General features: G+C 37.5%; 1 protein-coding gene across 1 annotated transcript in view; it reads right to left on the reverse strand.

Moving 5' to 3' along the window:
• Positions 1–9,461: 9,461 nt before the first annotated feature.
• LOC150078575 (adiponectin receptor protein-like) overlaps positions 9,462–27,645 on the reverse strand; it is a 222,636-nt gene continuing 204,452 nt past the window's right edge. Inside the window, exon 8 of the mRNA XM_090385390.1 lies at positions 9,462–9,702. Within this exon, the coding sequence (XP_090241516.1) occupies positions 9,562–9,702 (141 nt within the window). The 3' untranslated portion in view covers positions 9,462–9,561. The remainder of the gene's footprint in view (positions 9,703–27,645) is intronic.

The following is a 27,645-nucleotide window of genomic DNA, read 5'->3' on the forward strand; positions in this document are numbered from 1 at the left end:
ACCTGGACAGACTATTCTAATGTCCACGAGGCTGGAGGTGATGGTGTTATTAGTTTGGGGATTTGTTTTGTGACATTGTTATTAGTAGATGATGCATGAGAGCAAGCTTATATAGCATCTGCCAAAAAAAAAAAAAAACCTCTCACGTACCACGACCCCTGGCTCTCACTCCTTTGTGATGACAGCGTATCTAGATTACTACAGCATCTATCAATCAGACATTGTGCCATGCCAAAAAGCCTGGCAACTAGTAAGTAACTAGTTACTTACTAGTTACAGGTTTTATTGGCCTTTTTTGCAATGTTGCTGTGTTAGTCGGGCTCAGGCAAGGGTAGCGTGTTTTTTTTTTTTTTCTTTCCTGAAAACCCAAGTTTTCTTCCAGCAAACAGAAAATCAACCAGAGAACATGTGCAATTTTTAGACAATATATACAGAATATGGTTTCAGTTGTTGATCCCCCTAAAAGCTCACAGCAGGGTTTAGGAATGACAGTAAATTTTTCCACCTGCCCTCTTATGTCACCAAACTAGCTAGATCTCCTGTAATATGAACGTGTTTGAGACATATTGGAAAAGGACAAGCGATGCTACAACCATCCACCCAATGTGCAGCCATTACTGAACACATTGTGCAACCTATGAGTAGCATTACAACAGAATACCTTACAGTGCAACTCCTTGCAGAGTCCATGCCAAAATGTGTACAGGCTGCATGTACCCACGAAGTTTGTTTGTTTGATTTAAATGGCACATTGGCAACTAAGATCATGTGTCACTCCATTAATATTTAATTAGCTGTTGCTAATGGAAAGCCAAATGAGTATATTCACTGAATTATGACCACCTACCTAATACAGTGTTGGGCCACCATTCACATGGATAACAGCTGCTATTTGCCTAGGAGTTGACTAAACTAGATCTCTAAAGACGTACACAGAGATCTGCAGCCAAGATGCTTGCAAGGCTTTCCACAACATCGGGATAGATGATGGTTGTGTGCCTCACTTCCAATCCACAAAGGGTGACACAAATAATTACAGACCTGTTAGTTAACTTTGGTTCCAGGGAAAATAATAGGCACTGGTTAAAGCAGCACTGCAGGGTCATCTAGATAAGACTACAATTATATTTCAGCCACATCATGGGTTTGTTAGGAGGAAGCCTTGTCTGACAAATTTGATTAGACACTATGATGTGGTCACAAAGGAACTGGATGCAAAAAATAATTTTGACATCATATAATCAGAGTTTAGGAAAGCTTTTGATACTGTTGCCCATGGAAGGCTACTGTACAAAGCAGTGTGGCATTAAGGGCAAGTTGCTGCTATGGATAAAGTGATGGTCGAGCGAGAGAAGACAAACATTGGTAATAAATGGACTGTTATTAGTAGTGTCCCCCAGGGTTGATTTGTTGGGCCCCTTGTTTTCTGTATTTATCACTGCTATTGATGAAGGTATTATCAGGGTTAATGTCCAAGTTTGTGGATGATAGGTTGGTAGGGTTGGTAACAGCAGCACACTACTGCAACAGGATCCAGAAAATTTGAGCAGATCGACTCAGAGGTGGCAACTGAAGTTTAAGTTTGACAAAATTTGTCAATCTTAAACACAGTGGAAACCGAAAATTGAAATAAGTTCAAGGCAGGCCTCGACAAGCACTTGGAGTGAATGGATGTGTGAAATGAAAAGTTTTTTACTTTTGTTTATTATTTTTTTAATTTGGCTGATGCTAATCTGGGATTACTGCATCCATATGAATTAGCATTAGTTGAGGCATATGATGCAAGAAAGCAAGCTTATACAGAATCAGCAAAAAAAAAAAAAAATCTTCCCATTTCACCCAACCAGTCACAACAAATATTAGTATTAGCAAAGGCACATGATGCAAAAAATCAAGCTTATATAGCAGCAGCCAAAAAAAAAAAAAAAAAAAAAAGCCACCCTCCCTCTTCTCGTTTCACCCATCCACTCGCTCTAAATGTTTGTCTAGTTCTGCCTTGAATCTGTTTAAGCTATCAACATCATCAAGACAGATTGAAGTTTGTTCCAGCAATCAACCACCCACTCGCTAAAGGCAAACTTCTGCACATCTTTCCCACAACTATCTTTTCTCAATTTGAATTTATGCTGTCTCAGGCGATTATTCTGAACAAGAGGAATAATCCCATCAGCACTGAGCATGCTCAAACCATTCAAGGCTTTATACTCCCCAATTAGATCACTTTGCAGGTGCCTAGTCTCCAGACACTGTAATTTGCAAAACTTAAGCCCTTCTTCGTTAAGAGCAACCCCTTGTTCCATTCACTAATCTTTTTGCCCTTTGCTGTACATGTTCCGACAGCTCTACATCCTTCTTAAAATAAGGCCTCCAGACCTGTATACAGTACTCAAGGTGTGGCCTTATACAAGTGGATAATTACCTTATCCCTGCTAGAAAAATTCCTGTATATCATTGACAAGACACCATGATTTACTCTTACAGAGTGTCTGCACTGCTCAGAAAACTTCACATATCTGCCTGCACAATTACCCCCAGGTCCTTTTCACTCTCTACCACTGTCAGCTAGTACCACACAATTGATATACGTTACTCTGGGGTTACTGCTTCGCATATGCAGTATTTTATATTTGTCAATGGTAAACTTCAGTTGCAACCTCTCAAGCCCACCTACTCAACTTTTCTAGATCCTGTTGCAGCAACGTACTATCATTAAAAATCCTGCTGACCTTCGTTTCGTCTGCAAACTTGACATTAACCCTGATATACCATAAACAATATCATTAATAAATACAGAAAACAATAATGGACCCAACACTGAATCCTGGGTGACTCCTCTAATAACATTAGTCCAAGAAGAGCAGTGTTCATTGATTACCACTCTGTCTTCTCCCACTCAACCATCCCGTTATCCATAGCAGCAATTTGCTTCAAATGCCACACTGCTCCAATTTGTGCAGCAGCCTTCCATGTGCAACAGTATCAAAAGCCTTTCTAAGATCCAAATATATGATATCAAAATTATTCTTTGCAAACAGTTCCTTTGTAACTACACCATAATATCCAATCAAATTGGTCAGACAAGACTTTCCCTTTAGAAACCCATGCTGTGTCCAAGATTTAACTGAAGTCTTGTCTATATGATCTTGCAATGCTTCTTTAACCAGTGCCTCCATTAATTTCCCTAGAACAGAAGTTAAACTAAAATATCTGTAATTACCTGTCTCCCTTTGATCCTCCTTTGTGGACCGGGGTCACATTTGTACATTTCCAGTCCATGGGTAACTCCCCTGAATCCAAGGAAGCTCTCATAATTATGGCTAAGGGTTTGCTTACTTTCTTTAATATAACTGAATAGATTCCATCCACCCCCAGATGCCTTTCTTATGTTTATCTTCAGCAATTTCTCCACTTTACTTTCAGTTATTACAACATTATCTAGCTTACTAGATAATGTTGTAGCCAGCTGTGGCCTTTAGCCAGCGGGTGGTTGGTTGGTGGAACAGACTTCCATCCCTTGTGGTGGAGGTTGACAGCCTAAATAAGTTTAAGGCTCAGCTGGACAGGTATTTTGAACGAACAGAGGGGTGAAGTGGAAGTGGGTTTTTTTTTTTTTTTTTTTGGCTGATGCTGCATAAGCTTGCTTTCTTGCATCAAATGCCTCTACTAATGCTACTGCCGAGTTTAATACACCTCTGGCATTTCCCTCCCTGAATAACTCATGTGTGAATGTAGATGCAAAATATTCATTTAGTTTGTTAGCTACCTCAGTAGATCATCAACAGTTGAACCACTGATGTCAAGCGGACCAATCTGATTCATCCCCTTCCTTCTAAAGTTTACATAAGTAAAGAACCCTTTGCTGTTTTTCTTTGCATCCTTTGCCCAAGATCTGTCGTAATCTGCCTTTGCCTGCCTAACCTCCTTTGTGACTTGGTTACAGACCAGCTTATAGCTATCATCAGCTTCTGTGTCACCTGTTAATCAGCATTAGCATAGGAATATATGATGCAAGAATTAATTTTTAAGTACTCCACTTCTTCTCTGCCACATGTCTAATTAGCTCATCTGACTTTCATTTAGGAATAAATCTTGAACAATATTTCTTAGTTGGTATAAAAAGCCTAGTAGCTTCCAAGATTATTTCTTTGAATGCTTCCCATTTTGAATTTGCTGTTGGTAACATCATCAGTTGGTACCACCGTATGTTAGCATGTTTGTCTAGTTCAGCCTTACATTTATTTAAGCTTGCATTTGTCAATGTTAAATTCAGTTGTCACTTCTTAATTTTTCAGATCTTATTGCAGTAGCATATGCTGATTACTGACTGCCAACTTCGTATTATCTACATACTTCGACATTAAGCCCGATATGTCTTCATCGGTATCATTAGCACATACAGAAAACAACAATGGGAACCAGCACACAGCAGATACTGTAATAACATTAGTCCAAGAAGACCAGTGCCCTTTGACATCCACTCTATTTTCTCCCTCTCAACCATCTCTTTATCTGTAGCAATAACTTTCCCTTAATGTCACACTGTTCCAATTTATACAGTAGTCTTTTATATGCAACAGCAGTCAAGCTAGCAGGTCTGCAGATACTCATGTCAACCTTTGATGCACCGTTGTGAAATGGGGAAATATTTCTGTACATCTCCAGTCTACAGGGCCCTCCACCAAATCTAAGGTATCCTTAGATATAACATATCTCCATTTAACAAAGAGGGATCAAAGGGTGAAATGGGTATCTCCACACATAACAGTTATCCTGCCTTCATTTCCGTGGAGATTCTTATAATTATGGCTGAGGGTTTGCTTACCTGTCTTGCTACCTCCTTTATTGTGATTAGACAGATCCCATCTATTCAGGTGCCTTTTTAACATTTAGCTTCAAGAATTTCTTTTACTTTCCTCCCAGTTATAACAAAATCATTTATCTCCCTGTTAGATTTAGTTAAAATTTTGGCAACCTCATCTCTAAAAAATTCCACATGTGAATGTAGATGCAAAACCTATTCAGTTTTTCAGTGAATTGAACAGGATCAACAGTTAAATATCTGAAGGACTTATGCAATTTATACCCTTCTTTCTAGTGTTCACATAAGTAAAGAAGTGTTTGCTACTTTTCTTTGCCAGACTTTTGTGATAATTTGCTTTTTGACTTGATTACTGACTACTTTATATCTACAGCCGGCTTCTGCATCATTCTGATAATTTATATGCATCTCCTGCATTTTTCTTCTCTACAGGTGACTAGTTTATAACTACCGAGGTACTGGTTATGTCAACAAATTGTATACATTGTAGGGTTATTTGAGAGGTGATGTCACTCAGATGTAATGGATTCAGAATTTGAATGTGGGGAGTAAGTGTACAGAAAGGACAGACAGGGTGGGCAGGGGGGTTATGCTCTTAGTTATGAAGCACATAAAATCTAAGGCAGTATATACACTTGACATGGGTGGCCAGTGAAATGCTGAGTCAAGTTGATGTGAATGTGACAAGCACTAGAAAAAACAAAAATGTGGGTAGAAGTGAGTTATAGGCCCAATAACTGTGATGAGTATAATGATCAACTGTACAGACACAGAGTGAGAGAGTGAATCAGTATCTCTTATAATGGGAAATTTGACTTTCCAGATATTGACTGGACCTTGTGGATTGGCAACTCACAGTAGACTTTTGTGAATTTATTGCTGATTGTTTTCTATACCAGCATATTAGAGAGGCAACAAGAGAGAGCAATACCTCTGATTATTAGCAGTGAATCATCATGCATTAAGAATTTGCAGAAAACAGAACCAAGAGGTGGCAGTGATCACACTGCCACCTCTGGTTTTGTTCTCTCGCAGATTAATGTACCAGTTGTGTGGTACTCAGGGCAGAGGAGAATGAAAAATACATACCTGAGCGTATTTTTGTAGCTAGATGTGAAGTCCTGAGCAGTGTTGACAGGTTGCCAGATCAGCTCACAGGATTTTTTCAATGATATACAGGAATAAGGAGGTGATTATTCCATTGTATAAGGCAATTTTTAGGTCACATCTTGAGTACTACATACAGATCTGGAAACCTTATTTTAGGAAAGATATTAATCTGTTGCACCAGGTGCAGAGAACAAGAATGGTGGGGGGGGGGACGGGACATCAATATGCTCAATCCATTTAAGGCTCAATTTTAAAATCTATTTTTTCTAACCGGTTCTTTCCCTTGCTCAGACTACACTACACATGATGTGGCATAAATTCAAATTAATTAAGGATGGTTGCAGGTCAGATGTGCAGAAATTTGCCTTCAGCCAGAGCTTAGTTGATTGCTGGAACAAACTCCTATCTAGTGTTGTTGGGGAGGGTAGTTTGAATAATTTCAAGAAAGAACTAGATAAAGTGTTAGAGGGGATGGGCAGTTGAAAAGGGAAGGTTTTTTTTTTTTTTTTTGCTGATAATGTATAAGCTCACTTTCTTGCATTATTTGCCACTACTACCAGTATTAATTAAAATAATAATTTTTTAGGGTTGCATGGGGGAATTTAAAAGTACTGTATAATTTAAGTAGTTTATTGTCATACATACAACATAGTCTCCATTTTCATTTTTTATTAAAATTATTTTTACAGTTTACAACCAGCTCCCCTTTGAGGTATTAAGGATATAAATATGGACATAAGGATCTGATTTGATTTTATTGGCACACGTACAACTTTAGTCATGAAAAGCTAAGTTGAAGGATATAGAAAAATTAATATGGTGTATAATTAAGGAAAAATGAGTACAGTAGACCCTCATTATAACATGGTTTGCTTTCTGCTGATTCGCTATAATACTGTTCTTATATAACCTGTATCTTATTATAACGTAGTTAACTCACTATAACACTATTTTTCCAGTGTACAGATTGAATTTTTGGCATGTTTAATGATGTAGTTGATAGAATGAGATGAATAGCAAAACAGCATTAAAATGTTTCTCACACTAACTTAAGAAATTTTCCCATGCTCAGTAAAATTCTCTCCCACGCTAATTTAATTGCAGTACAGTGACTTATGTAATTCCTAGATCAACATTTGAAAAAAATTATTAAGTTAAGGAATACGCAGTATTGCTTGTAACATTTGCATTATATGCATTTATCCGAAGTCTAGTAGTCATCACTCGTTAGAGTATTAGACATCAGACAGTTTACTCGAACGTTGTATCATAATTAATGCAATGCGGTTACATTTTCAAAGAGTTCATAATGTCAGATAAGAATAAAAAAGCAACGCCTTGATGTGGTAGGAAGGCTACAAAGGTAAGAAAAAGACTGAGTTTAAAAATTAAATTGGACCTTTTGAAGCGAATCGATTCCGGCAACAACAAGTGAATGTGCGCATAATAATTTAGGACTGGCAGGTTCAACTATAAGAACAATTATAAAAAATAAAGAATTAATTTTAGCAGAGGGAAAGACATCTGTTTCATTATTTATTAGGAAATATCCTATGGCACAAACTGCAACTAACAAATACATATGTTACCTTATGGGAATACAGCACTTGCTTAGTGCTGATTCACTTAGTGCTCTGTTTTTAATCCAAGATAGAAGAATATAGCTGAAGGCTGAAACTTTTGATGTTCAGTTTCTGCACAGGAACTGACCCCAAAATTTGTAAAATTATTTGTATTACGAATGTGTATTTTTGTTTTCTCAATTTATTTTTTATGTATATATGTATATGTATATAAAAAATAAAACATTAATATTATTCACTGATTAATTATTAATGCATTATTACTGACATGTGAAAAATTTAAAGACAAATTTTCTTAATGTCTTTTTATTTGTATTGATTAATTTATGTTTTTCAGGGTTGCAGGTAAAAATAATGTGAGTTGGGTTCGGGAGTGGTTCTAGTTATTGCGGGTGTAGGTCTAATACAGTAGGCCTGGGTAGGACTAATTCTCAATACTGTCATTATTAAATATAATACTGTATAACCAAAAGTAAAGGGATTTTAAAAAAAAGTGAAGAAACTTTAAGAATGAAAATAATGACCATGTATTTTACCATATTGTTCTTTCTTAAAATTCTTTCACTTGTGGTTATATTATATCCAGTAATAGTAATATTAAGAATATCATACTCTGTTGAAATCAGGGAGGGCATGCTTCTAATGGTTTTCCCTACCTTTAGTTTCCTCCCCTACTCTTTTTTTCCTCTCCCATGAAAGTCTAATCAGCAGATCTACAGAGGGGAATTATCTTTATAAAGTCTCTAACATTTTGTACTTACCTTTCAATATATATGTAGGTATTGTGGTAGACTTCTTCCCTTCCATTTCCCTGGTTGATATTCCCAAAGAATGAATGGTTATGTTGCACCTCCCTCATGCTTGCAGTCACCTATTCTAGTGAGTAGGTTATGTCCCCAATATACACCTCTTTGCACTTTAGTTTACATTGTATATGGGAGGCTCTAGCAGGGTTATGTTTTATAAGCCACTGTTTAACAACCATTCATCAGAATATTCACATATCACCTTCCATCTAACCTTTTAGTATTTTTGGTTATACATGGCTTAACTTTCCTAGATTTGTTCCTCATTTTAATCTTTTACAATAATCTTGCTCCTATCTTGTGTTGAGGGGGTCTTCCCATGATAACTGCATAACCAAGTTTTTAATACTTCATTCAGTTTTTGTGTTGATCCCGACTTCAGTATACAGTAGTTTTACATTGAGAAAAGATAGCATAAATTTGGCTTGTAATATACGTTTAACTAATTAGAACTATCTTAGCATTTATTTCAAAAGTTGTTGTTTTTATAGAGAACAAATAAAAATACACATCTGTATTTGTAAGTGATCAATGAAACTTAACATTTAGTACAAATTTTCAATTATATCATTAACATACCTAAAATTTGGATCTGAATAACTTTGCATCATTTTCAAATATGAACAGCGCTTAATTTTCTCAAAAATTAAATAGCAGATTAATTTTTTGTATAAAAATATTATTATATATAATAAAAAATTTGATAATTATGGAAAAACCTTGTAATAATTAATACAACCCATCAACCCAAGTATGAATTAAAAACACACCCATGATTCTTTGAACAAGAACAGCTTTTTAAAGCAACTTCCTACAATCCAATAATTCAATTTCAGTTGTGAAAGCCCAAAGTAGAAGTCAAAATATATCATTATATGCATTGATATATAAATAATTTAATTTCATAATTCAAAACAAAACAAAATCTATTTTATAGTGTTTACACTGTAAAGAATAATTCATGATATTTGTACATACATAGTGCATTCCTTTAGCACATTACATTATTTGCATACTGATTCAAAAATGTACAAATTCCACAGATATATAAAATATATTATTTCAACAACTTTGTTTAAACTAGTTTTTTTCTTTCTTTTTTTTTTTTTTTTTTTTATAAATTACAGTAATCTACTCCTTTAAGAAGTATTTAAACCCTCTTCAAGACAAATTAATAAAACAGTGTGTTACCAAAAAGGCACAAAGGTAAATACATAACCTAAAACGTCAATGATATTACAGGTTAATAAACATCATGTGGTATGTCATATTCAGCTGAACAAGTGCCCATTGTAAGCCTATATACTGCCATCTCCGATATACCATGATAATGAACAAAGGCAGCTGCAATAACCAACACATGAAAGATTTGGTGACTGTGAAACTGAAAGAAAAGGAAAATTAATAATCATTTAAGGGAAATAGTGTCACTGGTATCTTCACTCACAAAAAGGATTGAGCAAAATGATTTGTATGTTTTCAAATCTCTTTCATAAAAAATATGGAATGGAAGAAAGTTTTGCATGTCATGGACCATTTAAAACTAGAAATCGGTTGCAAGCTACATTTGAGTGCATTATTATGTTACAGAATATATACATGTAATAATTATAATAATAATTTAAAATATTATTTATTTTGTGCTTTAAAAATAGTTAGCTGCAATAACATAAAAATAACTTCACTCAACTTTATAGCTTGCTTGCATCAGGGAGTCAAGTGCTTTGGTTTCTTAAATATTACAGTTTACATAAGGATTTTTAAAATGCAGTGTAATCTTATTCAGTTGCAGTTCACATAACAGTTCATCATACTGATGCTATTTTGTTTCAAGTAATAATGCTTAATCGACTGCTTCGATGCAGCTGACCATCAAAGTTTTTTTTTAGTGCATAAATAACACAAGTATATTGCTGGCATCTATAAATTCACCATTGGCTAAATCCTTTTATCAAAAATTTAATCGGTAAGTTTATATGATTTAGGCAAATTCTTATGGTAGCAAAGGACATAAGTCTCTCAATTGCAGGAGGAGGTGGTAATAGCGTATTGTAATTAATAATATTATTATTATATTATAATTTAATTATTATATTTAGTTATTATTATAATATTATAATTATAATATTATATCATGATTGTAATATTATTACAATCATGAATTGTAATTCATGACTCAGACCAGAGCAGCAACGCAAAAGGTTCAAGCTAATGGGAGTGCAGTGGCTCAGGGGAGAACTGAGGGGGAACAGTTGCCCTCTGAATCACAGCCTTTTAAAATGCACTACTTGCTTTTTATGCTATTTACGGGACATGATACTGCCATGGGGGATGTCTTTGTAAGTGCGCAATGCAAGGAGTATAAGGAAATCAGGCAACAACTCAGCTTTGTTATGGGCCTATATGAGAGCTTGAAGGACAGGGTGGATGCCCTCGAAGGATTAAAAGTGAGGGACCCATCAAGCTCTCAGCTGCCCAAACCAATGCCAGAGCTTGCACTTGGGCATCACGCAACACAGCGGCAACCCCCCAAGGCAGAATGCACTGGTTCCAAAGGAACTAGTAGTTGTTGGTGACTCTATTGTCAGGGAAACGGGAAACATACTTTGTAAAAAGGATAGGTGGAACAGAACCAGGGTATGTCTGCCAGGGGCAAAGGTTTATGACGTTGTAGAGTGGATATCATCTTTTAAGATGATATCCACTCTACGTTGTCACGTTGGCACTAATGATATTAAGAGTAGGAGACCGGCGGAATTACTTAACAAGTACAGGTCACTGTTGAAAAAATGCCGTGAATTAGGGCTGAATTTGAAAGTGTCTGCAATTCTGCCCAGACACGATAGGAGGGAGTATATGATGAAAGCCATGTCGATCAATTCAGCCCTGAAAAGATTGTGCAAGGCTCAAGGGGTAGAATTTATTTCAGCCTGGTCTGTACTTGTTAACAGGAGGGACAGCTTCTACAGGGATGCGATACACTTAAATAGAAAGAGTGCAAGAATGTTTGCTGATGCTATCGAGGCAGTGTTAGGTGGGTCGGAAAACTGCTAGATTAGGGGGGATACAAGGACTAATAGATTAACAGTAGCCACTGGCAGAGGTGAAAGTGATTCTTGCACTGCTTCTATTGGAATGAGCAGCAGCTTGGAAAATAAGATGCAGGATATTTCAGAGACTGCTGGGAGTCATTGGGGTAAAGTAAACACATGGGTTGTGTTAAGTTGGCTAAGAAAAAGAACAGGTGCATGCATACTTGCGTGTACACCAATGCTAGGAGTTTAGTAAATAAATTTGATAAATTTGAGGTATTGTTCAAAGCATCAAAGGCAGATATTGTTGGGATATCAGAGACGTGGTGTCACACAGATATAAGTAATGCCGAACTGGAATTTGGGGAGTACAACGTCTACAGAAAGGATAGACAGGATAGGAAGGGAGGAGGGGTTATGCTATTAGTTAAGAAACACACAAAATCCAAGGAAGTGAAGCCAGTCGATATCGCTGGACAGTCCAGTGCCGAGTCTGTTTGGTCTGACATAAGCATTGGGAGATCAAAATTGAGTAGGAGTGTGCTGTAGGACTAATGACTCTGATGAGTATAATAAGAAACTGTACAGGGAAATAGAGGGGGCCAGTAAATCAGAGAGTCTTATAATGGGGGATTTTAATTTGCCAGATATTGACTGGAATTTGTGGGTTGGTCACTCACACACTAGCAAGGCTTTTGTGGATTTACTGGATGATTGTTTTCTAAATCAGCATGTTCGGGAGGCAACTAAAGGGAGCAATACTATTGATTTGATTATCAGTAGTGATTCTTCATGCATTAAGAATCTGCAGATACAGTGATCACAGAGTGCTGAAGTGGGATTTACTCAAGGAGGTAACTACCATCAGGGGTAAAAGGAAGGGTTATTGCTTTCGTAAAGGCGACTACGATGGTTTGAGACAGTATTTAAATTCTATACAGCAGGACCAACTGATAATGTTACCAACAGCAAACTCAAAATGGGAAGCATTCAAAGAACTTATCTTGGAAGCTACTAGGCTTTACATACCAACTAAGAAATATTGTTCAAGGTTCAGGCCTAAATGGATGACAGATGAACTAATGAGACATGGCAGAGAAGAAAAATGCATGGGATACATATAAATTAACATGTGACACAGAAGCCTATGATAGATATAAGTTGATCTGTAACCAAGTTACAAAGGAGGTTAGGCAGGTGAAGGCAGATTACGAGAAATCTTTGGCAAGGGATGCAAAGAAAAACAGCAAGGAGTTCTTTACTTATGTAAACTCTAGAAGCAAGAGGATGAATCAGATTGGTCCACTTGATATCAATGGTTCAACTGTTCATGATCCTGCTCAGGTAGCTAACAAACTAAATCAATATTTTGCATCTACATTCACACATGAAGAGTTATTCAGGAAGGGGAATGCATTAGATGAAGTAAACATTGGCAGTGAGCTAGATGATCTTGTAATAATTGAGAGTAAAGCGGAGGAGAAATTGTTGAAGATAAATACAAGAAAGGCACCTGGGATGGATGGGATCTATCCAGTTATATTAAAGAAGGCAGCAAAGGAAGTAAGCAATCCGTTAGCCATAATTATGAGAGCTTCCTTGGACTCAGGGGAGGTACCCACATACTGGAGTTGTGCAAATGTAACCCCAATTCACAAAGGAGGATCAAAGGCTGACACAAGTAATTGTAGACCTGTGAGTTTAACTTCTGTTCCAGGAAAATTAATGGAAGCACTGATTAAAGAAGCACTGCAGGATCATCTTGACAAGAATTCAGTTATAGTTCAGACACAGCATGGTTTTGTTAATGGAAGGTCTTGCGTGACCAATTGATTGGATACTATGATGTAGTCACAAAAGAATTGGATGCAGGGAATAACTTTGATATTATATATTTGGATCTTAGGATGGCTGCTGCACAAATTGGAACAGTGTGGCATTGGTGGCAAATTGTTGCTATGGATAAAGGGATGGTTGAGTGGCAGAAGACAGAGAGTGGTAATTAATGGACACTGCTCATCGTGGACTAATGTTATTAGTGGAGTCCCTCGGGTACAGTGTTGGGTCTATTGTTGTTTTCTGTATTTATAAATAATATTGATGATGCTATATCAAGCTTAATGTCCAAATTTGCAGACGATACAAAGGTTGGCAGGGTTGTTAAGGATGCTACTGACGCTATGCTGCTGAAACAGGATCTGGAAAGGTTGAGCAGATGGGCTGAGAGGTGGCAAATGAAGTTTAACATTGACAAATGTAAAGTACTACATATGGGAAACAGCAACCCCAGGGCAACGTATCAACTCTGTGGTACTACACTGACAGTGGTAGAGAATGGTTGAGTATCTGCCTGCACAGTTACCTGGGGGTAACTGTGCAGGCAGATATGAAGTTCTCTGAGCAGTGCAGACGGGCTGCAAGAGTAGCTCATGGTGTCTTATCAATGATATACAGGAATTTTTCTAGCAGGAATAGGGAGGTGATTATTCCCTTGTATACGGCAATGGTCAGGCCGCACCTTGAGTATTGTATACAGGTCTGGAGGCCTCATTTCAAGAAGGATGTAGAGCTGCTGGAACGAGTACAGAGAAGGGCAACAAGATTAGTGAATGGAACAAAGGGGTGCTCTTACGAAGAAAGGCTTAAGTTTTGCAAATTACAGTGTCTGGAGACTAGGCACCAGCGAGGTGATCTGATAGAGGTGTATAAAGCCTTGAATGGTTTAAGCATGCTCAATGCTGATGGGATTCTTCCTCTAGCTCAGAAAAATCACCTGAGAGGGCATAAATTCAAATTGAGGAAAGACAGATGTAGGATAGACGTGCGGAAATTTGCCTTTAGCCAGCGGGTGGTTGGTTGGTGGAACAGACTTCCATCCCTTGTGGTGGAGGTTGATAGCCTAAATAAGTTTAAGGCTCAGCTGGACAGGTATTTTGAACGAACAGAGGGGTGAAGTGGAAGTGGGTTTTTTTTTTTTTTTTTTTTGGCTGATGCTGCATAAGCTTGCTTTTTTGCATCAAATGCCTCTACTAATGCTAATGCTAAATAAATTTAAGGCTCAGCTGGAAAGGTATTTCGAATGAACGGAGGGGTGAAGTGGAAGGGTTTTTTTTTTTTTTATTTTTGGCTGATGCTGCATAAGCTTGCTTTCTTGCATCATATGCCTCTACTAATGCTAATGCTAATAAAAACACTTTTTACTTCTTGGTATTTTTCAAGAGAAGAAAGCAGTGTTGGTCAGAAAGCTGATAGCTTGGGGGATGCACAGACTAATAGAATAACTGAAGCTGCAAGCGGAGGTGAAAGTGACTCTTGTACTGCTTCTATTGGAAGATGCAGCAGTCTGGAAAGTAAGGTGTCACGGAGTTCAAGTCCCGTATGTGGCTCATCATGGAACAAATAAATACATGGGCTGTATTAGGCAAAGAGTAAGAACAGGTGCATAGCAAATAATTTTAACAAAGTACTGATTAACTCATCAAATGCAGACATTGTGGGAATATCTGAGACATGGTGCCCCTCTGAGACATAAGGAATGCAGAATTTGAATATGCAAAATACGTGTACAGAAACAACAAACAAAACATTGGGGGGGGAGAGATTTATGCTCTTAAATAAATCCACTGCCTCCGATTTAATATGCTCTGAAGAAGCTATTAAAACTAATGTAGTGCACCAGTTGATAATGGTAGCCAATGTAATGGTGAGTCAGTTTGGTGTGACATTTTTTTTTTTTTTTTTTTTAATGAAACGTCCAAACACGAGAGGTATTAGAACCTATAGTACTTAGTACTGTGCTGGGGTTGAAAAGATGAAAGAGGATATTTATTGATATTAGACTTGAACTTCTGTAGACTAATTTTCAGGAAATATGTATGAAGGTTTTTTTCAGAAAATGGCAGTTGAATGAATAAACGAGGAAGATGAAAAGTTGGTTCTGTGAGTATGCAGATGGACAGTATATGGATGTTGGCTGGTGGCAGCATGTGTTTGGTCTGTTTTCAAAGGGAGAGTGGAAATTATAGAAGCCAATTCAAAAGAACAGTGCCCATCTATAGAAAAGGTATGTAGCAGAAACAGTACGTCTATGAGAAAGCAAGTGCAGAGACTCTGTTAGAGAGGAGTCATTAATTAACCTAACTGCCTTCTGAATGGAATCTAGAAGCCTGAGAGAGGTTCTCTTAGGCTTCTAGATTCCTTTCAGTTTTTGGGGGCACCATCTGGGAGATAGGGGAACAATATTCCATGGTAGGGTGGATTTGCGATTTGTACGGAGTGAACAGCTGTTTGGAAGAAAAGTAATGCCGAGAGTGAAAGAGAAAACCAAGTTTTTTTAAATGCAGAGGAAGCAATATTTGTTTTGTGCTTGTGCCAAGACAGATTAGCAGTCAGGGTATTCCCCAAAAGAGATATAACATTTTGCCTAGAGATTGGAGGGTCACCAAAGATAAGCATAGGAGCAGAAGAATCCTTTTTGTGAGATAAAACAAGACTGAGTTTTAGAAGGATTGAAATCAACTAAGTTGTCTTTGCCCCACTGGAGAATTACCTAAAGATCGGCATTTAAGGAATTGGTAGCAGATTTTCGAGAAGTTGAAGCTGACTGAGCAGGACAAGGTTTCTCAAAATGGAAAGTGGAACGCAATGTGCTATCACTGGCAAAACTATGGATAGGATTTCCAGTCACCAGAAGGAGGTCATTAATATACAAGAGGAAAAGAGTGGGGTAAAGAACTGAAACTTGGGGGAACACCAGCATTAGTGGAGAGGTTAGAAGACAGAGCCATCTACCATCACCCTCAGTGAGCGATCAAAGAGAAAACTGGATAACCAATTACAAAAATCAGTTGGCAAACCATAAAGTGGAAGCTTGTTTAGAAGACCTTTATGCCAAACACAATCGAAAGCCTTTGAGATGTCAAGAGCAACTGCTTGTATTTCACCATTGAATTTGACCATAAATGGGTAACATAAGTCAGAATATCACTAGGGGATCAACACTGACGGAATAGATACTGGCGATTGTTGATCAGATGGAAGGTTTGTAGGTAGTCTAAGAGTTGGCAGTTAATTTATTTCTCCATTACTTCAGAAAGAGTAGAAGTAATTGCAATGGGATGATAATTGGTTGGGAGGGATTTGTCACCCTTTTTTGGAACTGGCTTGATATGAACAAATTTCCAAGCAGAAGGAAAAACACCTTTTGAATAAGAAAAAGGAACTTTGAAGAAGAAAAAGAATAAGGCAAAGAACAGGAGTAAGTTCAGCAGCAGCACATGTTTTGAGAACAAGTGGAGAAATAGCACCAGGACCGGCAGCTTTCTTAGCATCAAGATTCGTCAAAATCCTTCTGACATCCTTTTGATGGAAGACCACAGGAGGCATTGAATGGAGCATGTTGGGAATGGTGGGAGGTGTTTTACCCAGATCATTAATACATGAGTTGGAAGAAAAATGGGATGCTATCAGGTCAGCTTTATCCTTGGCTGAAGTGACAACAGAACCACCTGGTTTTGACAGAGGTGGGAGCAGAGATGGGCAAAAGTTACGGCCAATACCTTTGACAAGAGACCAGAATGTTCAGCTACCATTAGGGCAAGAAGCAAGTTTTCTACTCTTAGCCTCTTAAAAATCTAGTTTTAACTCCTTAATAACTGCTTTACAATTGTTGTGAGCTTTGGTGTAGGCAGAAAATGAAATTGAAGAATTGGAAACAAGCCAATTACGATATGCAATGTTCTTCTCTTGAACAGCCTCAGCACATTTATTGGAAAACCAAGGTTTAGATAAAGGACGAGACTTTAAAGTGGATGTGGGATAAAGGATTCCAATTCCTACAAGAATAATTTCACTGACACGATCTGAGCAAATGTTGACATCAGAAGTTTTGAAACAGTAATCCAACCAAGGAAAAGAAATCTCGCAGGTCATCCCATTTTGCATTCTTGTATTGCCAAATAATATGACGTTGGGAATAGCCATGAGATAAAGGCTCCATTGGAAAAGAGACAATCACCAAGTTGAGATCTGTGGTGCCTATAGGACCACTCACTTTGACGGTGTGCTTAGAAGGGTTGTTTGTGAGAAAAAGATCAAGTCTGTTGGCTTTATGGTTAGGTATTCTTGTAGGTAAATGAACAATCTGTGCAAGGTCATTAGTAATTGCAAAAGCCTCAGCATCTCGGCCAGCTGGAGTTGTGAACATTAAAATCACCAAGGAAAATTACCACACTATTAGGGAAGTTGGACTGGAGAAAGTCAAGTTGCAAAGAGAGGAAGTCAAAGAGCTCCAAGTGATTAGCAGAGTTGGGAGAATGGTAGAGACAAAAGATGAATTTGACACAATGAGGTAGAGAGATTTTAAGCCAGAGAAAATTGAAAAGAGAAGATTCCAAATTATCAAGCCTCTGACAGAGAATATCGGAATGGACATATGCACAAGTACCACCTTTGAGATGAAAGGAATCGTATAGTGAATAGTTTGGGCAACTGAGATGAGCAATAGTCAAATCAATCGATAAAGTACACTGAGTTTGGCAGACTGCAAGTGGAAACAGACATCGTTGATATTAGAATTGAGACCATGTATATTTGTGAAATGAACTAGGAAGTGTTTGGGAGGTTGAGATCTTTTCGCAGATAAGCTTACTCATAAATGACAGGGAATACAAAACAAAATGTAGGGGGTAGGTTTCAGCCTAATGAGTACAACAAACAACTACACAGATAAATAGACTGGGCCAGTAAATCAGAACAACTTATAATGTGGTATTTTAACTTTCCAGTTATTGACTGGAATGTGTGGGTTTTCTCTTACATAAGACTTGTTGGGGATTTACTGGATGACTGTTTTCTACTGCAGAATGTCAGAGAGACAACAAGAGGAAGCAATACTTTTGATCTGATTATCAAGAGTGATTTCTTCACATTAAGAATCTGCTGGTAAAAGATCCGCTGAGTGGCATGCTAATAGTATACTGATATGGGATATATTTGAAGACATAACTATTGTCAAGGGAAGGGGCTTTTTCTTTCGTAAGGGTGCCTAAAGTGCTCTTGGAGAGAGTTTTTACCTTCTATGAGGTTGTTGTAGTTGTTTTTTAGGTTTTTTGGCACAAGGGGCTCTTGGGCCATATTGGCATTAGCATTAATTGAGGAATATGATGCAAGAAAGCAAGCTTATATAGCATCAGCCAAAAAAAAAAAACCAACCTTCCCATTTCATCTATCCGGTCACTCCAAATGATTGCCTAATTCAGCCTTAATGTTATTTAAGCTATCAACTTCCACAACAACAGATGGAAGTCTGTTCCAGCAATCAGCTATCTGCTGGCTAGAGGCAAACGTCCGCACATCTATTCTAAAACTGTCTTTCCTCAATTTGAATCTATGCCCCATCAGGTTCTTAATCTGAGCAAGCAGAAGTATCCCGCTAGCATTGAGCCTGCTCAAACCAAGGCCTTATACACCTCAATCAGATCACCTTGCAGGTGCCTAGTCTCCAGATCCTGCAACTTGCAGAACTTAAGCCTCCCTTGGTAAGAGCACCCATCTGTTCCTCTCACTAATCTTGTTGCCCTTCTCTGTACTCGTTATAGCAACTCTACATCCTTCCTAAAACAAGGCCTTCAGACCTGTACACATTACTCAAGGTGTGGCCTGACCATTGCCTTATACAAAGGGATAATCACCTCCTTGTCTCTGCTAGCAAAATTCCTATATATCATTGACAAAACTCCATGACCTGCTCTGGCAGCTCATCAGCACTGCTCAGAGAACTTCTTATCTAACTGCACAATTACCCTCAGGTCTTTTTCATTCTCCACCTCCCTGAGTGTAGAATAACACGGTACATTTCTCTTGGGTTACTGCTATCATATGCAGTTCATTGCATTTATCAATGTTAAACTTCAGTTGTCATTTCTCAGCCCATCGGCCTAACTTTTCTAGCTCCTGTTGCAGAAGTATACTGTCATCGACAACCCTGCCAACCTTTGTATCATCTGCAAACTTGGACATTAAGTCTGATATATCATTCATCAATATCATTGATAAATACATAAAACAACAATGGGCACAGCACCGAACCCGGGGGGACTCCACTAATAACTTTAGTCCAAGCAGAGCAGTGTCCATTTATTACCACTCTCTGTCATCTCCCACTTAACCATCCCTTTATCCACTGCAGCAACTTGCCCTTAATGCAATAATGCTCGAATTTTTAAAGCACTCTTCCATGTGCAACAGTATCAAGAGCTTTCCTGAAATCCAAGTATATGATATCAAAATTATTTTTTGCATCTAGTTCCTTTGTGACCACATCATAGTATCCAATGAAATTGGTCAGACAAGACTTCCCCTTAACAAACACATGCTGTGTCATAACTATTACTACAGCCTTGTCTAGGTGATCCTGTATCACTCTTTTAACCAGTGACTCCATTATTTTCCTTGGAGCAGAATTTAAACTAACAGGTCTATAATTATTTGTGTCACTCTTTGAACCCCTTTTATGAACTGGGGATATTTTCACATCTCTGGTCCATGGGGACCTCTCCTGAATCTAAGGAAGCTCTCATAATTATGACTAAGGATTTGCTAACTTCCCTTTTTTATGTTTAACTTCAAAAATTTCTCCTCCACTTTGCTCTCCATTATTAACAAAATCATTTAGCTTCCTGTTAGAGTTTAGTAAACTTCTGTCCTCCCCTTCCTTACAGAATTTCTCATGTGTGAATGTAGATGCAAAACACTCATTCAGTCTGTCAGCTATCTGAGCAAGATCATCAACAGTTGAACCACCAACGTCAAGTGGACCAATCTGATTCATCCCCTTCCTTCTAGAGGTTACATAAGTAAAGAAGTCTTTGTTGTTTTTCTTTGCCAAGGATTTCTCGTAATCGGCCCTCACTTGCCTAACCTCCTTTCTGACTTGATTATAGACTAGCTTATATCTGCCATATAAGCTGTGTCACCTGATAATTTATATGTATCCCACACAGTTTTCTTCTCAGCCATGGGCCTCGTTAGTTCATCTGACATACATTTAGGTCTAAATCTTGAACAGTATTTCTTAATTGGTATGAAAAGTCTAGTCCAAGATTAATTCTTGAAGGCTTCCCATTTAGAATTTGCTGTTTTTAACACCATCAGTTGATCCCACTGTATAGAATTTAAAAGCTGTCTGAGACCACTGTAGTCACCTTTGCAAAAACAAAAACCCTTCCCTTTACCCTTGATGGTAGTTACATCTTAAAGTAAATCCCACATCAGTACACTGTGATCACTGTCACCTGGTGGTTCCTTTATCTGCAAATTCTTAATGCATGAAGAATCACTGCTGATAATCAGATCAACAGTATTACTTCCTCTGGTTACTCCTTGAACATATTGCTGAAGAAAACAATCCTTCAATAAATCCCAAAAAGTCTTGCTAGTGTGTGAGTTACCAAACTACAAGTTCCAGTCAATATCTGGAAAGTTAAAATCCCTCATTACAAGACATTCTGATTTACTGGCCCACTATTTCTCTTGACAATTGTTCGTTGTACTCATCAGAGTCATTAGGCCTATAACTCACTCCTACTCTCATTTTTCCTTTCCCAGTGCTTTTATATCACACCAAACAGACTGAACATTGCATTGTCCACTAACGTCAATTGGATGCACTTCCTTAGAGTTTGTGTTTCTTAACTAACAGCATAACCCCTCCTCCCTTTCTACCCTGTCTATCCTTTCTATACACATTGTACTCCCTAAATTCCAATTCTGCACTACTTATATCTCTTTTTGTCACCATGTCTGTGATATCCCCACAATATCTGTGTTTGATGTCTTGATCAGCACTTCAAATTCATCAAATTTATTTACTATACTTCTAACATTGGTGTACATGCACCTATATTTACTCTTAGTTACCCTAACACAACCCATGTATTTACTTGTTCCATGACAACTCCCAGCAGCTCTTGAAATCACCAGCAACTTGTTTTCCAGGCTACTGCTCATTCCAATAGCAGTGCAAGAATTTTTCACTTCTGCCAGCGGCCACTGTTACCCCATCTGTCGGTGTATCCCTCAAAACTAGCAGTTAACTAACACTGCCTCAATAGCATCAGCAAATATTGTTGCATCCTTTCTATTTAAGTGCAGCCCATCCCTGTAGAAAGTAATCTATCCTATTGGTAAGCACAGACCACACTGAAAAAAATTCTACCCCATGAGCCTTGCACAATCTCTCCAGGGCCGAATTGATTGACAAGGCTCTCAACATACTCCCTCCTATTGTGTCTCACTTCAAATTTAACACTAACTCAACATTTTTTCAACATTGACCTGTACTTGTTACATAATTCTGCAGGTCTCCTGCTCTTAATGTCATTAGTGCCAATGTGCACAACAATATCTGCTCTACAACGTCATAAACTTTTGCCCCTGGCAGACATAACCCGGTCCTGTTACACCTATCCTTTTTGCATGATATATTCCCTGTCTCCCTGACAATAACTAGCTCCTGTGGGACAAGTGCATTCTGCCTTGGAGACTGCCACTGTGTTGCCTGATGCACAGGAATGAGATCTGGTGTTGAGTTGGGTAGCTGAGAGCTTGATGGGCCCCTCATTTTAATTTCTTCTAGAGCATCTACCCTACACCTCAAACTCTTATTGTGCCTCTTCATGATTTAATTATCATCAATTTCACGTTATTATGATTACATACTATTATACAAATTTATGCATTTTAAATACTGAAACAGTTCCTCCAAATTTTCTTTATTACCTAGAATGTGATAGGAAGCTAAAGCTGGATTTTCAGAGAGATGAAAGTTGGGGACATTCAATGAGATTGTTTTATTGTTAGATGAGACTGGCAAAAGAAACACTGAGGAGAATTCTCTCCCAGAAGCAAATACAGATGAGTTGGATGCGAATGGCCGATGCGGAGCTTTGCCAGAATCACTTCTTGTCGCCTGCTTCTCCTGAAACTAGATGCCCACAGTTGTGGCTCTTTTTTAATCTGCAACAGTTTATTATTGATCTGAGTTTGCTAGAGAAGAGATCATTGTTTCCTACATGTTTTTTTAATAATGAATTTGTAGTCAGTGTAGGGCATTTTCAGTTGACTGTAAAATCCAGAGTCGGGGTATTTAGCAGTGTAATACGCATGTTCATTACCTGGGATGCTGACATGGCCAGGGATCCAGCAGAAGGTAACCTTCTGGTTGTCTGTTTGATAGTAAAATAATTTAAACTGGATCTCTTTAAGAATGGGATGAGAAGGTAGACAATGGCATATGGTGGTTGCATTTAAGGAGTCTGTATATATAAGAGATTGCTTGATATGGTAGTTGTTTATGTTATCTAGAGCTTCCTACTGAACGCAGTATCTATACTGCAGAATTATTGCAAATAATTCTGCAGTATAGATACTGCATTCAGTAGGAAGAGATACAGCTACTAAGAAAGTGGAAGAAACTGCTGCAGCACCTACAGCTGCATGTTTTGAAGCCATCAGTGTAGATATGTACTTTCTCTGAGTTTGCCAACGAATGCAATTTGTGGGGCTGTTGAAAGTTGGTATTTTCCAGGGAGAATTTTCCCCATCTTAAAAAGAAATTGTCACAGAGAGGCAAGAATTCAGTCCAGGGAGGTTCTGGAGTAGCAATGGAGAGTTCTGGAGTTCCAAGTAGTAGTCTTGGAATATGTTCTGAAAGTTAATATCCCAACTGAGCATGAGTTCTTGCAGTCAAAGCTCTGCAGGGCAGTTTTAATTAGGTTTATTGTGATATAGCATGGTGAATTGAGGGTCAAACAGTTACTGCCAACTAGGGTGGAATGGAAACATTTAATCTTTGCTGCATAGTTACACAGTAAACTAAAAGAATATTGTTCAAGGCTTAGATGTAAATGAATGTCATATGAACTTATGAGACTGTTGGCAGAAGAAAAATGCATGGTATGCATATAAGTTATCAGGTATTACAAAAGCCTATGGTAGATATAAACTAGTCTACAATCAAGAAAATTCAAGTAAACAATGCAAATTTACAATAAGTCTCTGGAAAACAATGCAAAGAAGGCAGCAGACTTCTATACTTATATTAATAGTAGAAGAAAAGTGTTGAATTATATTGGTCCATTTAATTGCAGGGGTTCTCAATGGGGGCAAATTGCCCCCAAGGAGGCAAAAATATTATGGGCATTACAATGGCTTGTGGCCCTCCAAATTTCAACCCTACTCGACGCCATTTTATTCCTTAATATTTAATTTCTTTTCCCCTCAGACAACTGATTTTTAACATATAGGTATATTATGTTAGGCCCGAGTGAGAAATTTTGATAAAAGGAAGACAGTGGGCATGATTAAAATCAACCACCTTTGCTTTTCATGGGCATTAAATGCCTAAGGGCTTTCACAGGTAATGTCATCACAATCCTTGGCATTTGCACTTTTCCATCAGCCGCGACTTGGTGGCAGTGTGAATAAATATTTATTAAAATATTAATAAATATTAAAGAATAAATATTTATTTATTCTTTTGTTTTATTGGTCAATACATCCGGCATGATGTATTGGCCTGAGTGAGAAATTGATAAAAGGAAGACAGTGGGCATGATTCAAATCAACCGCCTTTGCTTTGCATGGGCATTAAATGCCTAAGGGCTTTCGGAGGTAATGTTCCACAATCCTTGGCGTTTTGCACTTTTCCAACAGCCGCGACTTGGTGGCGGTGTGGTTTATTTATTTATTCTTTTGTTTTATTGGTCAATACATCAGGCATGGATGGGATGGGGAAATGTTTAAGTCTACTGTTTCTACTTTCTAAGCAACAATTAGTATTGATTTATTGTTTCCTTGTGGGAAGTTTATTTTTGATCAACAGTGCTTTTGTGAGTGACATGCAAGTTAAATAAAAATAGTTTATATTTTATTATTTAATTCTTTGTAGTTATTCAACCCATCATCAATCATGTCAAATGCTGGAAAGAAAAAGTGTCGATAGTATCTGGATGAATATCTAGCTTATGGTTTTATTGAAAGCCCATTTGACTCAAGACATTCTATGCATCTTATGTGTAATAGTTCTTTTTCAAATGAGGCTATGAAACCATCAAGATTTTTAGATCACTTAAAAAGGAAACATCCTGATAAAGTAGGCAAACATCAAATATTTTAAAAATTTTAAACAGAATTTTGAGCAACATAACACTTACTTCCTTATTTAAGAAGAATACACAAACAAATGACGATGGAATGATTGCATCTTATAAAATTGCAGAAATCACTGCAAAACTGGTAATGCTCATATAGTTGAGACTGTTATATGACCCGCATTAGAGACTATAATTTCGACAGTGATGCATCAAAATCCTTCCAGTATTTTAAAAGTATTGCCATTGAGCAATGATTCAATTTGAAGATGAATCGATGAGATGTCAGTTAACATTGAAGAGCAGCTAAATGACAAACTAAAAATGAGAAAATTTTCTATTCAGTTTGATGAATCCAGAATTACTGACAATAAGGCCCTTCTAATGGCATCTGTTTGTTATTTTGATGATGATTGTAAATTGCAAGAAGAGATGTTTTGTAAAATCTAAAGAAACTGACTGTACTGAAGAATCCATTTTTGCTGTTGTAAAAATATGGTTTGATGAAAAACAAGTACCACTGGAAAATTTGGTATCCTGTGCCACTGATGGTGCTACTTCCATGGTTGGAAGACAAAGGTTTTATAGCCCAGCTGAAGAAAGTATGTGCCAAAGTTCTTGCAATACATTGCATTGTGCACTGACATTATCTGGTTGCAAAAAAGTATCCAGTTCTTTATCAATCTCTCAGTATAATTATTAAAACCATCAATAAAATAAAGTCACATAGCAAATATGATCGCCTTTTCACAAAATTTTATGTTGATAATGAAGAACAGTATGTGAGGTTTCTTTTACATATAGGCACCTCCGCAGTGAGCTGGGCAGGAGCAGCAGTGCGTAGCACATGCTTCTTGATTAGACTGGGGTTCAAGCCCGTGAGCCACCAAATATGGAGGATGCGGAAAGGTCAGGGAATGACCACGGCATATCCCCAGAGCAATATGGCTTTAGTTGCTAATGCTCCTAAAAACCAAATAACAACAACAACAACTTTTACATATAGAAGTCAGCTGGCTTTCTACAGGAAACTGTCTAACAAGATTTGTAAACCTTTTTGATATGATAATTAGTTTCTAGAAAGTGAAGGATTTTTCAAAAGCTTAATGAAGAATCACTTCAAGGGAAATTAATTACGGTGATAGACTGCAAGTGTGTATTAAAAGCTTTCACTGAAAAACTGGAAATATTTGAAAGAAATTTCACAGTATGTAAGAGTTAACTGAAATAAATGAATCTCTCACTGGGAATGATCTTAAGAAATATTCAATTCATTTCTGTTCTTTAAAAGGTGAAATGAAAAATAATTTTTGGATTCATTTTCTTTTGAAGTGAAGCCATGGATGTTAGATCCAACTGGATACGATTCCGGGTCTTTTATTGAACAAATTCAAGAACTCACTGAATTAAAATGTAACAAAGAATGCAAATATAAATTTGAAAAAGGTGGAATGGCTGAGTTGTGAGGATCAAAAAACAACTAAACTTCTTTATCCAACAATGTGGTCTGAAATGGCCATAGTAGTTATTTGTTTTCCAATGTCTTATATGGTTGAAAGCGGTTTTAGTTCAGTAAATAAAATATTAACAAAGGAAAGAAATAGAACTGATATATGTTCAAGAGGAGACATTAGAATTAAACTTACTAACATCACACTGAACACTGAACTTTTAGCTAAGAAGCATCAGACTCAAGGAGCCTATTGAATAAAAAGAGTAAGTATAAAGTATTTTTTGTTTAAAATTTCATTGGCGGGGGGTCGATTAGAAAAAAAAAAAATTTCTAAAAAAGCCCTTTAGGGAGCAATAATTAAAAAAAAAAAAAAGGTCATGAAACACTGTTCTAAGGTTACTGACAAACTGAATGGATATTTTTCTTTTACATTCCCACAGGAGGAGTTCTTTAAGGAGGGGAATGGCAGTTCATTCAAAATCTAACAGGGAGCTAAATGACTTTGTGAAAACTTATAGGAATATGGAAGAGAAATGTTGAAGTTGAACATAAGAAAAGCACCTGGGGTGGATGGCATCTATCCACTTATATTAAGGGAGGTATCAAAGCATAACCTTAACCATAATCATGAGGGCATTTTTGGATTCAAGGAAGGTCCCCATGGACTGGAGATGTGCAAAGGTATCCCCAATTAAAGGGGGGGGGGTCAAAAAAGTGGCATGAGTAATTACAGACCCATTGGCTGAACTTCTGTTTCAGGGAAAATATTGAAGTCACTGTTTACAAAAGTAATGCAGGACCATCTACACAGGAATGCAATTAAACTGCAGTTTTTTTTTTTTTTTTTTGGTAGTTGTTGGCACATAGGCTTCTGTGGCCATAATGCACCTCCCAAGGTTTTTGCAGTACTTTGATCCCAGCACGAGGCAGGAATCGAACCCGCGACCTTTGGGTTGCCAGGCAAGCACTTTACCCACCCAGCTAGCCCGGTCAGCTTAAACTGCAGTCACAGCATGGATATGTTAAGAGGCGATCTTGTCTGATCAATCTGATTCGATACTGTGGTGCAGTAACAAAGGAACTGGATGCAAAAAATATATTTTTTATATGATATAGTTGGATTTCAGGAAAGTTTTTGATACTGTTGCACATAAAAAATTGCTGTACAAATTGGAGCAGTGTGCAATTAACAGCAAGTTACTGCTCTGAATAAAGGCTGAGTGGAAGAAGACAGAGTGATTATTAATGGACATTGCTCACCGTGGACTAATGTCATTAGTGAAGTTCCCGAGGGTTCAGTGCTAGGCCCATTGTTGTTTTCTATATTTATTAATGATACTGATGGTATATCAAGTTTAATGTCTACGTTTGCAGACGATATAAAGGTTTGCTGGACAGTTCATGACAGTAATCGAGGTAAGCTACTGCAACAAAGTCTGGGAAAATTAGGTCTATGGGCTGAGAAATGTTTAAAGCTGACAAATGAAAGGTACTGCATATGGGTGGCCTTATCCCAGATTAACGTACCAACTGTGTGGTACTACACTCAGTGTAGTGGATAATGAAAGATGTTGGGTAATTGTGCAGTAAGATATGAAGTTCTTTAAGTAGTGTAGACAGGCTGCAAGGACTACCATGGTTTTGTCAACAATATACAAGAACTTTGCTAGCAGTGTTAAGGCAGTGATTAT

Source organism: Mastigoproctus giganteus, chromosome 11 (assembly GCF_048544385.1).
Source record: "Mastigoproctus giganteus isolate SK-2022 chromosome 11, ASM4854438v1, whole genome shotgun sequence".
Classification (NCBI taxonomy): Eukaryota; Metazoa; Arthropoda; class Arachnida; order Uropygi; family Thelyphonidae; genus Mastigoproctus; species Mastigoproctus giganteus.